Source organism: Bufo bufo, chromosome 5, assembly GCF_905171765.1.
Source record: "Bufo bufo chromosome 5, aBufBuf1.1, whole genome shotgun sequence".
NCBI classification, from domain to species: Eukaryota; Metazoa; Chordata; class Amphibia; order Anura; family Bufonidae; genus Bufo; species Bufo bufo.
In genome coordinates this window covers 322,616,511-322,631,712 of record NC_053393.1, presented here as the reverse complement: position 1 = coordinate 322,631,712, position 15,202 = coordinate 322,616,511, and the positions used below count along the sequence as shown (strand labels likewise).

General features: G+C 43.8%; 1 protein-coding gene across 1 annotated transcript in view; it reads right to left on the bottom strand.

The window, feature by feature from the left end:
• DROSHA (drosha ribonuclease III) overlaps nt 1-15,202 on the bottom strand; it is a 351,648-nt gene that overhangs the window by 42,449 nt on the left and 293,997 nt on the right. Inside the window, exons 25-26 of the mRNA XM_040432119.1 lie at nt 8,246-8,403; nt 1,800-1,905 (exon numbers count right to left, since the gene is read on the bottom strand). Coding sequence (XP_040288053.1) covers nt 1,800-1,905; nt 8,246-8,403 — 264 coding nt within the window. The remainder of the gene's footprint in view (nt 1-1,799; nt 1,906-8,245; nt 8,404-15,202) is intronic.

The following is a 15,202-nucleotide window of genomic DNA, read 5'->3' as shown; positions in this document are numbered from 1 at the left end:
ACTAGAAATTAAGGATTCAATTTTGGCTGCCGTCGGCTGGAATCTGTAGTGTGTTCACCTTGAAGTGGTTATCCGGGTTGTGCTGCGATCCCATGTGGCGCCCACTTCTGGGCTCACATGCCGTACATTGGGCATGTGACCCTAGTCTGAGGTTAGAACAGCGTTACTAAGAGATTCAGATTCATGCATGCGTTGCAGATTCAAATGCCAGACTAAGATCATGTAGCCAACGAACGGCACGTGATCCCGGAAGTGGCCGCCACATGGGATCACGGTGCAACTCGGATAACCCCTTTAAAGGGCATCAGTCAGCAGATTTGAACCTATGAACCTGGCTGACCTGTTGCATGTGCACCTGGCAGCTGATGTCACTGTGCCCACATTGCTGGGAAAAATAATTTTTTTTATATACAAATGAGCCTCTAGGAGCAACGGAGGGCGTTCACGTTACGTCTAGAGGCTCAGCCTTCTCTGCAGTTGCCGTGCCTCCTGCACTTTGACTAGGCCAGGCGCGATAACATTTTTATTGCCTGGCCCTGTCACGGCAGAACCTAGAACCTTTAGGTATAACAGCAACTCCCCCGGCTCATTTGCATATATTAAACCATCATTTTTCTCAGCAATGAGGACACATATGAACATGGCACCAACACAGATGCCTTCAGCTGCCAGGTGCACATGTAACAGGTCAGCCAGTTTCATAGGTACAAATCTGCTGACAGATGCCCTTTAACAATCAAGTGCATAAAAACATAAGGATTTTGCAGTGGATTTGGTGTCTCATTGTATTTGTCCCATGTGAGCACATCCTAAAAGCAGTGGTATTGATTTGCTTTAGGCCTCTTTCACACTGGCGTGTACGGCCCGTGATCGTGCTGCGGCCCGCAATGCGCGAGCACAGTCTGTGGGGCAGCCGCAGCGGATCGCGGACCCATGCACTTGAATGGGTCCGCGATCCGCCCGTTGCGCAAAAAGATAGGACATGTTCTATCTTTTTGCGGAACAGAAGTACGGGACGTGATGCGGAATGCCCACGGAACAGCACCCGTGTATTGCGGGCCGCAATACGGCAATGGGCCGCACACACCAGTGTGAAAGAGGCGTTAGGGAAGTGCTATATAAGCAGCTTTAAATATAAGCACCTACCTTCTAGCATAAAATAAGTACTGTAGCATATCATTAAAACGTTTTTTTTTTGGTTGCAGAGCCGGATTCCAATATAATGTGCCATTCCTCAAGGTGTGGGGCAGTTAGACCAATTTAATAGCCTAATATTATAATCAGAACTTTATTGAAGATGGAATACAAAAGGCTTTGAAAACCCCCAGCACAATGTCATAAATAGCGCCCACACAAGTAAAGGTAGCACACTATGCCTCCAGATCTTGATGTAAAAACAAAAAGAAAAGCCTTCATTACCTTTGATGGTTACAATCAGTAACTTTAATTAAGTTAGCAGCATGCAAACAGGCCGCTGCCCTGGTATAAATCAGCTACACAAAGAGCCCTAATGCTCCTATCTGTGAAACAAGCACCAGGGCCACTCCTCGCATACAAAGCTTATCACTGATTACATTATTGATTCGTCAAACTGAAGAAACAAAGACCGCATGAGGCTTCAAGCTCATAAATCACTATGCCATGCCATTGCAACATATTTCTTAAAGCGCCACAAATCTCCGGCAAGGAGCCGTGGTGATGGACTACCTAGTTATTCATCAATGGCAGAATAATTCACTAAATGCCCGACTCCGCCTGCGACGCCTGCCTTCTCGGAGCGTGATTTATATGGTCCTCACCGTTAAGTGGCCCTCGTGATGACCGGGGAAATGGATGAATAAATATTCGGAGGCTACCAGCTGCATTATAGAGTCGCCCAAGAATTCCATCCTCTGGTTGTGGCCTCTGGAGGGGAAAGAAACATACATTGATATCTGGAGATCGATAATCACTCAGCGAATAGCAGGTTACATAAAGAGTCAGACGTTTTTAGCAGAGTTCACTGAATGGTTCAATATCGCAACATAAACTTGAACATGTCGATGATACTACGGCTAGTTCCAGCTTTTGTGGCCAGCCTTCCTGTATAAAAGGATCACATTGCACGATAAAGGCTGGCATCATTACTGTAATACAAAATGGGTCAGGAGCAGTTTTAATTGTTTAAAGCCCCAGGTGACAAATGGATGATGACTGGCGTTGTCTGGCACCACTGCTACCACAGCATGCTATTCTGCCAAGGCGATGGGCATCTTCATATACTTTTTTAAACTATTGCACTGCATCTACTAATGTGCTAGAAATTTTTTTTTTCTGTTGTCTGCACATGTTCATGTACATTGCAGGCTGCTCAGTTTTAAGTTAAACACCTTTAAACCCCACTTTACAGTTTATGCATACTGTATGTGTAATCTACAGAAAGTCACCTTGTATATGCACTTCACTATCTTGCCTGTGTCCTTCGTGTCCTATTCCTGATGTGCACTGCAAACTGACCTCGGCTTCACTGAAGCGGATCTGTGGACTAATCTTAGCTGAAAGGGTTATTTTGGTTGTTAAACGTTCTCCCCTATCCACAGGATGGGCGGGGATCACTATTAGATCGGTAGGGGTCCTATCACCGATCACAAGAACGGTTACCCCATGCCCACTGAAATGAACGGAGTAGCAGGTCAGTTATGTGAACTGCACTCCATTCATCGCTATGGGAGTTCCGGAAATAGCCAAGTGCTGTACTCAACTGTCTTCGGAACTCCCATAGAGATGAATGGAGCCATTTCAGAGGGCCCTGAGTGGAACGGGGCACCCTATCTCATTATCAGTGGGGGTCCCACCAGAAGAACCTTCCCCGATCTAACAGTTATGCCCTATCCCGTGGATAACTGGAATCCTCCTTTAACATAGCGAGCCAGTTTTGATACAGGCAGGATTGGAATGCCAAGCCCCAGCTGCAGAAGGTTATGCAGGTGGTACACTAGACAGGTCCCTTTTGAGATGTCCCTACAGATTAGATTTCGACAGGACTGGCCGATAATGTATAAAGGCATTCCAGCAGTTCCTCAATGGCACATGTTGGGAGGTAGGGGGTTAAAATAATTGCACATATTGGATTTCAACATGCCCAGTCTTTCTTCCTCTCTGCAGATCAACTTAACCCCCAATCTCGTTCAAATAGACAAGCTGTGTGTCCTGAAGTATGTGACATCATGATTAGGGTCCACATTGTAAAGGATCACTGAGTTTTCATAAAGTTTTAAATGTAAGAGACATATGAAACAAATTGATTGGTGGGGACATGTGCAGAGACCCCCACCGATCGCTAGAATGAGGAGACAGATGTGATAGAAAGTCTATGGGCTTGTCTTGATGCCATCCACTGCAGCGAGGAGAGAGCACACAATAAGCGGGTGCTTCTCTTTCCTCGTTCCAGCGATCTCAGCGATCAGACCCGCACTGATTACAACCTTTGATAAGGGTCCATTCACACGTTTTTCAGGACCCATTGAAAATGAATGGGTCCAGATCTGTTCCGCAAAAAACGGAACAGATCAGGAAAGAAACAACGCACGTGTGAATGGACCCTTAGTCTCAATGACATATCAAAACTTTCATGAAAATTCAGCGACCCTTTCACAGATAGTATATTAAAGTTGCAGCACCAGAGTAAGGCTACTTTCACACTCGCGTTTGGTGCGGATCCGTACAGACGTATGCATCCGTCCAAATAATACAAACGTCTGCATCAGTCCAGAACGGATGCGTTTGTATTATCTTCAACTAGAGTTGTTGCGATCCAAAATTTTTGATTCGGTTTCGATACCATAAAAAGGTATTGCGATACTAGATACCATGCGAAAAAATAAACCAAAAAAGCCACGTGCATTCCGCATTTTAAAAAATGGCGAATCGCACAGTTTTTATTTATTTTTACTGTTCCGGCGTTCACCGCATAGATTTTTTAAAATATTTTAATAGTTTGGACTTTTCTGACGTGGCGATATGTAATATGTTTATTTATTGCTTATAAATTTTATATGTGAAATTGGGAAAGTGAAAGGGGGTGATTCATGCTTAATAACTATTTCCCCCCTTAGGGGCCAGAACCTGGGATTTTTTTCATCCCTGGTCCTATTCACCCATATAGATCTCTATCAGGGTGAATAGGACCTCACACTGTCCCTGCTGCTCTGTGCTCTGTGCACACAGCATCAGGGATGTTACCATGGCAGCCAGGGCTTCAGTAGCGTCCTGGCTGCCATGGTAACCGATTGGAACCCCAGGTTTACACTGCTGGGGCTCCGATCAGAAGCTGCCACTGCCACCAATGAGGGGGAAGGGAGAGGACCCTGTGGCCACTGCCACCAATGAGGGGGAGGGGAGAGGACCCTGTGGCCACTGCCACCAATGATTTTAATACTGGGGGGTGGGGGGAGGAGGCACTGTGCCAATGATTTTAATGGGGTGGGGGGTTGAGGGGGGGGCGCACTGCGCCACCAATGATAATAACCCCTTAATACAGGAGGCGGGTACTGGCAGATCAGCAGCAGTTAACCCCTCAGGTGCCGCACCTGAGGGGTTAACTGTCGCTGATCGCAGCTCCCTGTGTTAAATACTTCTTTATATGAGTCCAGAGTAAGTAATAGGCTACACAGAGCGGCGCCCAGAGATGTCCCAGCACTTACCATTATTCCTGGGCGCCGCTCTGTTCGCCCCCTGTGCCCCATTACTGTCTCCTCTCCTGCTCCATATGCCAATTACTATCGGAGCGATGGGGAGGAGACATCAACTTCTCTAGTGGGCGTTCTTTCTCCCTGGCTGTAGCGCTGTCCAATCGCAGCGCAGGGAGAAGGAACGCCCACTAGAGAAGCTGATGTCTCCTGCTGAGAACAGCGCGCTCATGTTCAGAGATACAAGGCAGCTCAGCAGCGCAGCCCAGTATCGAAAAAATGGAAATCCCGGTATCGTATCGATACCGGGACAAAAGTATCGATTGGGTATCGAAATTTCGATACCCGCAACAGCCCTATCTTCAACATAGCCAAGACAGATCCGTCTTGAACACCATTGAAAGTCAATAGAGGACGGATCTATTTTCTATTGTGCCAGATTGTGTCATAGAAAACGTATCCGTCCCGATTGACTTACATTGTGTGTCAGAACGGATCCGTTTGGCTCAGTTTCGGCAGACGGACACCAAAACGCTGCAAGCAGCGTTTTGGTGTCCACCTCCAAAAGAGGAATGGAGAGAGACGTAACGGAGGCAAACTGATGCATTCTGAGCGGATCCTTTTCCTTACAGAATGCATTAGGGCAAAACTGATCTATTTTGGACCGCTTGTGAGAGCCCTGAACGGATCTCACAAACGGAAAGCCTTGAAAGTAGCCTTACTTGACTATGTCCTGCCATATACAATCTCAAAAATAACCCTTTTAAGTTTATGGATTCAGTTTAATGACGTCCCGGCACATCTGTATATACAACTTGGCAGCTCGCGTTTTAAAATCAGTAGGTTTTCACATTTTCAGAAACTCTAGACTTGCAGTGGGATCCAACAAACATACAGGTAAAATTACTGGTTTAATTTTCTAAGAAAAAAGTACATAACTATGGTTTCATATTTAATATCAGTCATAACGTCAGCCACATTTGTCATTGTTCACCAGGAGCCGATCGTTACTTAGACAGATGGCGGTGCTTTTCTAAAACACAATCAGCATATAACATGCTAGTTTTACTAATTTTCTGACCGCCTTTTATTTGTCAGAGCACAGCAAGCTAAATATTGGGCACCTGACGTTACAACTGTATTATTAATGCTATAATGGGAGGAGGGGGGGGGGGGGGGGATTACACTGACTATAAGAAAATGTTACCCATACCTGGATGGAGACATGGTCTTACACAGAAGCACGTAAGCAAGTGCTACATACACATTCCTAGAAAGTGAGCATTTCAAGCCTAATTAGGAAATACTAGCCACCCAAAATTTTAATGAACTAAATTTGAAAAGTAAAAAAAAAGTTAAAGCAAAATGTATCTCCTATCCACTGGAGAACGGAGGTCCCCGAGTACCCTGTGCATGTGTAGCACCCCTCCATTCACAGCTCTGCTTTGTTTCTTAGGGGACTTTCCTTGATCAGTGAGGGTCCCTAGCGATCCTGCATTTACCATCTATCCTGTGAAAAGGTAGTAAGTGTTGTAAATGGGGAAAGCCGTTTTTTTTCTGAGAAACTTTATTAAAACTAATTGTAAATGTGATAAAAAGCATATTTGTAATGTACTTCAGTTTTTACTTTTGCTAGTGAAATAGACACTTGAAATTCTGGTGCCTATTATGCTCTGCAATCCGTACTCCAGAAAACCACTGTGTATGGGAGTACGGATCCCACAGCGGCCGCACTAAGTGCTGTACAGGCAGGGGCATACATCGCTGCTCGTGCCTGTACAAGCGCTGCTTTCCAAAAGCTTGGCATAGATGAGCTTTGTTGGGATTTAGCAGAGAGGGCCCAGGAATCAGGAGCAATGTGATATGGAGCTCCTGCTCTCCGCTCCACTAATAGCTTGCACTGATGTGGTTTGCAGGTTATTGCCTGCTCTGCTTAAGCCCGACAAAGCCCATGCCAAGCATTAGCCAATGTATGCTAATAATATATGCCCCTGCTTTTACAGTGCTCAGTGCAGCCGTAGAGGAATCCATGTACAGGGGTACAGATTGCAAAGCACAACAGGCACTTGTACTTCAAAGTAAAGTAGAAAAAATATAACGTACATTACAAATATGCTTTTAATCACATTTACAATTAGTTTTAAGTTTCTCTGAAGCTTTAGGTACACTTTAAAGGGGTTCTGTACCTTTTGATTACCGATTATCTATCCTTTGAGCCATCATCAGCATCTGATCGGCAGGGGTCCGAATCCTTGGACTCCCGACATTCAGCTGTTTGAGAAGGCAGCGGCGCTGGCATTAGCACCGCGGCCTTCTCACCGTTTCTCGCAGGCCCAGTGATGTCATGACTTTAATCACTGTCCTATGTGCGGCTCAGGCCCATTGAAGTGAACAGGACTGAGCCGCATCCAGGCCAAAGGATTGATCATCAGTAATCAAAAGGTACAGAACCCCTTTAAGCTAAGCTTTTTTTTAGTCATGCCCCGTAGCATGTATGACCTAGTGAAACAGTCACCTGCTCCCCACCACTCCGGGGATACACCTGGCTCCTGTTCGGCAATCTTCCAGTCCCCGCCAGGGTATGCACATGGTCAAGTGTGCCGCTGCAGCCGATGACTGGCTTCAGCGGAAATGTGTCCCGAAATGATACTTGACCCAGCAGTGATGTGCCATGCTAGGAGGGGCTGAGTTTTATAGGTTGGATATTAACCAAAAAGCCCCGATTTCACTAAACATTCTATAGGAAAGCAACAGAATTGTAGAGAAAAGATGAATTCTTTAGACCTACAATCAATGTTGTACAGTACACGGAGAAGCACAAGGCCAGTAACATCAAGAACACCACCATGGAACTGTGCAATGTATGGCGCAGAAAGGTACGACCAAAAGATAAAGCTAAGGCTCTGGGATAACCAGATAGGTATCACATGTAATGGTCTCCCCAATTCGGGTGTAGTACACGGGGTACCACAGACCAATTATGGTAAACCCAAAGCCGTAGCTGGCAAACACGGAATAATATAGGCACCACAATCAGCCAATAAAGGTAACACAATAAATATAAATCACTGGCTGAAATCAGAATAACCAGTGGGGGCCTAAGTACAGAGGACCCAGTGTGGATACATGCAAGGGTGCCCTGCACGCAGCGTGGAACCGTGCTAGTAACGGGACGTACCTGAAGACATGGTGGTGAGATGAATGACAGGCCCTGAGCGCGAGACTGTATAACATCCCGTTGTTCTCCAGATTTTTTATATTTTATAATAAATGACATTTTTTGATACAATATTCCACTAGTTTGGTTTTTAGTTCACTCTGGATGTGGTACAAGTGGTTACTATAGCTGTCTAAGTTGACAGAGCTGCCTTTTTGTAGGTTAATACTACAATCAATGTTGCCAGGGTCAACATAACAAATAACCTGTAACCGAAAAATTACTGGCACATACACTATATTCCATTCCCGCTTATCCGTGTTTCTACAGACTATTTTTCACTGTTCCCAACACAAGAAATGGTACTTATGCTATATGTGTCTGCTGGATGACAGATAAAGAGTTCAGACTCATTGCTTACAAGGTCAGATGGTTAAATCCCACTGTTCTCAAGGTGTATGCTCGAGCCAGAAGTCGTATGTGCGTAAACTTAACTCCAATCACGTCTTCAAATTTGGTCAGCTTCTTTAGTACCGGTGATGTCTCAATCAGTTGTCGATCAGTGTTAGCCTCTTGCAGCTGACAACAGATGAGAAGAAAAGTTCTTAGCGACATAAGTTGACTGCCAAAATGTAAATTCATGTAACAAAGTTAGTATGCTTAGGTTAAAACAGCAATAAACCCGTTCATCTCATCTCATTGTTAAAAGCATTATCAACCCAAGACAATAGAGATGATCAATCCCTTCTGCTGCCGGTCTCACCTTCCATTTGCTTATTTGCCTATCATATACTTATCATAAAAAAGTGCCTCTATTAAGAATGAGATGACACCCTGCTTCATTCACTTCTATATTTTGCATAGACAGTCATCATAATTCTCTCGGCTAGTTTATGTTACTGAAAGTAAAGCAGAATCCAGACAGTACGCAGAATGGAAAAAATAAAAATGCCAGGTTTATGGCTCTAAATAAATTACATTTCTACAGACATATGAAGTCTAAAAATTCATTGGTAATCGGCGAGATAAATTTATTCCCACACAAAGATATAGATTACCCCTTCATATCTATAGAAATACAAGTGGCGTATTACCTTCAAAACTATGAGGGGAAGAAAATCAGAAGGCATGTTAATGTATAATATGCTAGCATACAGGAGACTATCAATCTCAACATGAACTGCAACGCAGAAAAATGAACACTGAATGTATTTCATTTATTACAGTTATGTAAAAAAATCTAACTGGAAATGGTAGCTTGAAATGTTCGTATATTGTCTACATAGGAGCTCGTATTTAGATGCTGCATTTGGTATTTATAACGGGAATTAGTAACAGCAGCAGAAAAAGCCCCCTAGAATAATTAGCAGAAATGATTAGTACAGAAATGTGACCTATAGGAATATAATGAACTGTCATCTACAAAGAAATGCACATTACCGTATTTTTTGGACTATAAGACACACTGGATTAGAAAATGCAACCCAGGTTTAGACAATAGAAAATTAGAAAAAACATTTTATACTTATTATACCTACGTTGGCGGTTTAATGAAATGGGGGTGGGGTTATAGTTTTGGTCAGCTCCTGTTAATCTTAGCGTGTCATCTACTGACCATTGTAACAACCAGCAATGGCGAATGTGGTCATCTCATTAAATGTACCTATCCAAGTAAATGTGTCTCCTGTCCTTGCTCTGTAGTGTCCTGCTATGCCTGTCCTGTTCGATTTTTTTTTTTTTCACTTTCCATGATCATGACATTATACAAGAACACACATAGCTCTACACGATTTACATTATACATACACAGCTCTGCGGTATGTAGGCCTGTCTCATTCATCATTCTCTACGCCTGTTTTAGGCGCAGAAATTGGTCTAAATGTAAGCTAGCAAGGAAGCAGTCTTGTATTAAGACCCGCGGTGGATATGCCGAAGTTACTTAAGGGCATACACATATCTCTGCAGAATGCATATTATACTGTATACACACACCTTTAATGAAAAGGTAAACTCCATTCTAGTCTCAAACTCGCTTTTCTCCTTTTCCTGGTTTGGCCCCTCCCACTAGTGACATAATCAAAAGCCCATCAGCTGCACTTACTAGTAGTTTTCATCGCCTTTCGGTGTAGCTTAGGACCTTCCTCTCCATGAGCTGAACTGATCATACAGATCGGTATCGAACATGGAAGGTGAAAGAAAGTTGCAGATGCACACCTCTCTCATTGATCGAGCAGAGCACTGTATGAGCACTCTGTCAGATCAAGAAGGAAGCAGTCAGGGAGGTCTGGCACTGCTGGAACAACCTGACTGCTGACTATAAGATGCAGATCTTTATAGCAAGATTTTTTTCTTGCTAAGAAATTTGTCTTGTAGTCCAAAAAATACGGTATAATGAGATTATTAGGATGCACAACAGATACACTTCACAAACCTAGATTTAGAGGAAGGCAAATTATTAACCCAATGAAATGGGTACACAGTATTCTGTATGTTACCCAGTGATAGCGTTACATGTAATGACCGCCTCTGCACTTGGAGCCCTTGCAGGATTAATTTTACTGCATTTGAGAGCCTGTGGATATTGGTGATAAAATGGTCTTTGTAGCGCAAACTAAGGACCTCTGACCCTAGAAATAGCAATGTAACTCAATGTTAAATTAGCGGTTTATTCTTCTGTTTTGCTCCGTTACAAAATATTCAATACTCAGTAATAGGCACAATTCTCAAGTACAAGGTAATACATTTGTAAGATGGCAAACTGAATAAATACTATAGGAGTCTGCAAAGGAGGATGGAAGAAAAGCAGATCATGAATATTTGTACTTCTAGGGAAACACACCATGATTATTCTAGATTTTATTCTAGATTTTAACAGCTCTGTTATATCTTAAAGGAGTTATCCAGAATTACAAATACAAAAACACACTTTTTCCTCAGAAACACCACCACCACATCTGTCATTTCATGGTGAACAGCCCCATCCACTCTCTCATGAGTCCCAGGTGTCAGACCATCATGTATTTAATAGTTATTCCCCTATCAACACCTTTAAAATCTTCATTTGGATCATCCACAGCAGAAGATATTCACAACTGAGTCTTCTACTGAAACCACTTTATGTGGAAACAAGGTACAGTTGCAAGAAAAAGTATGTGAACCCTTTGGAGTGATATGGATTGCTGCACAAATTGGTCATAAAATGTGATCTGATCTTCATCTAAGTCACAACAATAGACAATCACAGTCTGCTTAAACTAATAACGCACAAATAATTAAATGTTACCATGTTTTTATTGAACACATGTAAACATTCACAGTGCAGGTGGAAAAAGTATGTGAACCCTTGGATTTAATAACTGGTTGAACCTCCTTTGGCAGCAATAACTTCAACCAAACGTTTCCTGTAGTTACAGATCAGACGTGCACAACGGTCAGGAGTAATTCATGACCGTTCCTCTATACAGAACTGTTTCAGTTCAGCAATATTCTTGGGATGTCTGGTGTGAATCGCTTTCTTGAGGTCATGCCACAGCATCTCAATCGGGCTGAGGTCAGGACTCTGACTGGGCCACTCCAGAAGGCGTACTTTCTTCTGTTTAAGCCATTCTGTTGTTGATTTACTTCTATGCTTTGGGTCGTTGTCCTGTTGCAACACCCATCTTCTGTAGAGCTTCAGCTGGTGGACAGATGGCCTTAAGTTCTCCTACAAAATATCTTGATAAACTTGGGAATTCATTTTGCCTTCGATGATCACAATCCGTCCAGGCCCTGAGGCAGCAAATCAGCCCCAAACCATGATGCCCCCACCACCATACTTCACAGTTGGGATGAGGTTTTGATGTTGGTGTGCTGTGCCACTTTTTCTCTACACATAGTGTTGTATGTTTCTTCCAAAGAACTCAACTTTGGTTTCATCTGTCCACAGAATATTTTGCCAGTACTGCTATGGAACATCCAGGTGCTCTTGTGCAAACTGTAAACATGCATCGATAGTTTTTTTGGACAGCAGTGGCTTCCTCTGTGGTATCCTCCCATGAAATCCATTCTTGCTTAGTGTTTTACGTATCGTAGATTCGCTAACAGGGATGTTGGCATATGCAAGAGTAAGTCTTTAGCTGACACTCTAGAATTCTTCTTCACCTCATTGAGCAGTCCGCGCTGTGCTCTTGCAGTCATCTTTACAGGACGGCCACTCCTAGGGAGTAGCAGCAGTGCTGAACTTTCTCCATTTATAGACAATTTGTCTTACCGTGGACTGATGAACAGCAAGGATTTTGGAGATATTTTTATAACCCTTTCCAGCTTTATGCAAGTCAACAATTCTTAATCGTAGATCTTCTGAGAGCTCTTTTGTGCAAGGCATCATTCACATCAGGCAATGCTTCTTGTGAAAAGCAAACCCAGAACTAATGAGTGTTTTTTATAGAGCAGGGCAGCTGTAACCAACACCTCCAATCTCATCTCATTGATTGGACTCCAGTTGGCTGACACCTCACTCCAATTAGCTCTTGGAGATGTCATTAGTCTAGGGGTTCACATACTTTTTCCACCTGCACTGTGAATGTTTACATGGTGTGTTCAATAAACATTACACAAGTAACATTTAATTCTTTGCGTGTTATTAGTTTAAGCAGACTGTGATTGTCTATTGTTGTGACTTAGATGAAGATCAGAGCGTTGTGGACAATTGGCTATCCTGCGTGAAGATTGTTTTGTATACTATAATGCACTGTGTATTTATATTGGTCTGAAATAAAAAAATAAAATAAAAAAAAAGATGAAGATCAGATCACATTTTATGACCAATTTGTGCAGAAATCCAGATCATTCCAAAGGGTTCACATACTTTTTCTTGCAACTGTATACATTAGTGGATGAGCCACTTTTATTTTTATTTTTTATTATTTCTCGATTCTTATGTGGTGGACGAAGCTGGTTTTTATTTGTCCATCTACAGATCATTGCAATTTATGTTTAAATATCAGTGCACTTTGAAGAACATAAACTGGTTCCGCTCTGTCTTAGGCTACTTTCACACTTGCAGTAGCCTTTTCCGGCAGGCTGTTCCAGCGGGGGAACAGCCTGCCAGTTCCGTGCTACTGCAAGTCCACCGTGCCGCCGGAAGTACTCTCCGGCCCCATTCACTGTAATGGGGTCAGGCCAGAGGTCCGGCTGCAGCACGGCAAACAGGCCGAGAGGCAGCCGGCCAAAAATTATAGCATGCTGCGTTTTTTGTCCAGCCACCTCCGGCCCACCCTCACTATACTGTCCAGCCACCTCCGGCGCCACAGTGGACTTGCGATGGAATGGATCTAGCAGGCTGTTCCCCCGCCGTAACAGCCTGCCAGAATCCAGAAAAGGCTACTGCAAGTGTAAAAGTAGCCTTAGGCTAGTTTCACAATGGCGGCACATAGATCCAGCCACCTAATCTGGCAGACAATGCTGCGAATCGGCCGAACACAAGCTACAGTGTGCCGCCGCATTATTGCCGGAATGCAGCTGGATCTCCCCCAGACCCGATTATAATTAATGGGGCTGGTGGGAATTCCGCTTGTATCCGGAAGTGCTGAATCCGGAGAATTCCTACAGGCTGTTCTCTGCTGGAATAGATATAATGACTTGCAATTTTTCCACTCTGTACTGCAATAAAATGCATCGAATTCTATTTCGGTCTAGAACAGAAATACATGCGAATGGCTCAGAAAGAGTTAAATGTTATCCACTGGATACCCCTTTATCATCTCTCCGCTAATAAGCACCCCTACTTGACCCTAATTCTCCCTCTCGAACAGCTTGATCTTAGGGAGCAGGCGTTTCAATGGAGCAGCAGCCATGCACTCATAAGTCAATGGGCGCTACAACCATCTTCTAGGCCACCGGTTCTCAACCTAGGGGTCGCGACCCCTTTGGGGGTCGATCGGCCCTTTCCGGGGGGTCGCCTGAGGCTTCCTATTGTGGGTCGCCCGCACAACGGCAGCGGCCCCTTATCCTCGCGCACAGGAAGTGATGTCCTATCACTGCCTGTGCTTGAAGGAGCCTGACGTCTGGACTGGTAAGTCGGGCCGCCTGTCTGCTGAGGTCCGAGTTTTTTCGTTAATGACACCGCCGCTGAGCACCACTGCCACCAATGATTTAATTGAGCCTGGCTGAGCCTGGCTAATTTTATTTTAATTATTTGGCTGAGCAAGGCTTAATTTATTTGGGGGGACATTAAGCACTGCTGATTTATTTATTTGGGGGACCCTGAGCACTTCTGATTTATTTATTTGGGGGACCCTGAGCACCTTTGATTTATTTATTTGGGGGGGGACCTGAAGCACCGCTGATTTATTTATTTGGGGGACCCTGAGCACTTCTGATTTATTTATTTGGGGGGGGACCTGAAGCACCACTGATTTATTTATTTGGGGGACCCTGAGCACTTCTGATTTATTTATTTGGGGGGGACTTGAAGCACCACTGATTTATTTATTTGAGGGGTACCCTGAGCACCACTGATTTTAAATTTTTTTTTTGGGGGGGGGTACTGTGAGCACCACTGAGTTATTTATTTGAGGAGTACTGTGCGCACCACTGATTTATTTTTTAGGGGGTATTTGTTGTTTATTATTTATTTTAAAGTTATTTATTTGGTTTACAAATATTTTGTATTTATGCTAAAGTTCTGTGGTTATGAATGAATACTTGTGTATTTGAATTAACATTTGGTGTATTGGTGTCTGTGCGTGTTTTTGGTGGGTCATCATAACAGTAGCAAAATTAGTTATGACGTAGCAAGGAAAAAAATGTAATGGTTGGGGGTCACCACAACATGAGGAACTGTATTAAGGGGTCACGGCTTTAGAAAGGTTGAGAACCACTGTTCTAGGCAGTTGTAAAAATGCATGTGTGCTGATAAAAGAGCCAAACAGCAACCATTGGGCCATACTCTGACCTTCAAAGGTGGAAAATCGACAGACTTAGGGCTCATGCACACGACCATATGCCCTCTGAGACATACGGTCCATGAGCGGGCCATATGTCCCGGAGCGGCATACATTTTGCGCACGGGAGTGCACAGCTTCATAGGTTACTATGATATTGAGCGCATCGGGCCGCCTGCGGGACTACTGTCCTGCACTCATATGCATCAGCAGCTTATTCCCTCTCCCTACTAAAGGCGCATTTAGCTGCTGCGAAGAGCAGCCGGCTGTAATGACAGAAGCATTCCTTCCCGATAATTGACTGCTTGTTAAGTGGAGGTGAAGTGCTGCAATTACTCGTCATCATACAAAATCTTCTTTCTTGGGCAGCAGAGTGCTGTTTAGGGAGTTACGATTGAGATGTCTGCACCGCATATCATTTCACCCCGATGAACAAGCGTTCCGCTCGTTCTTTG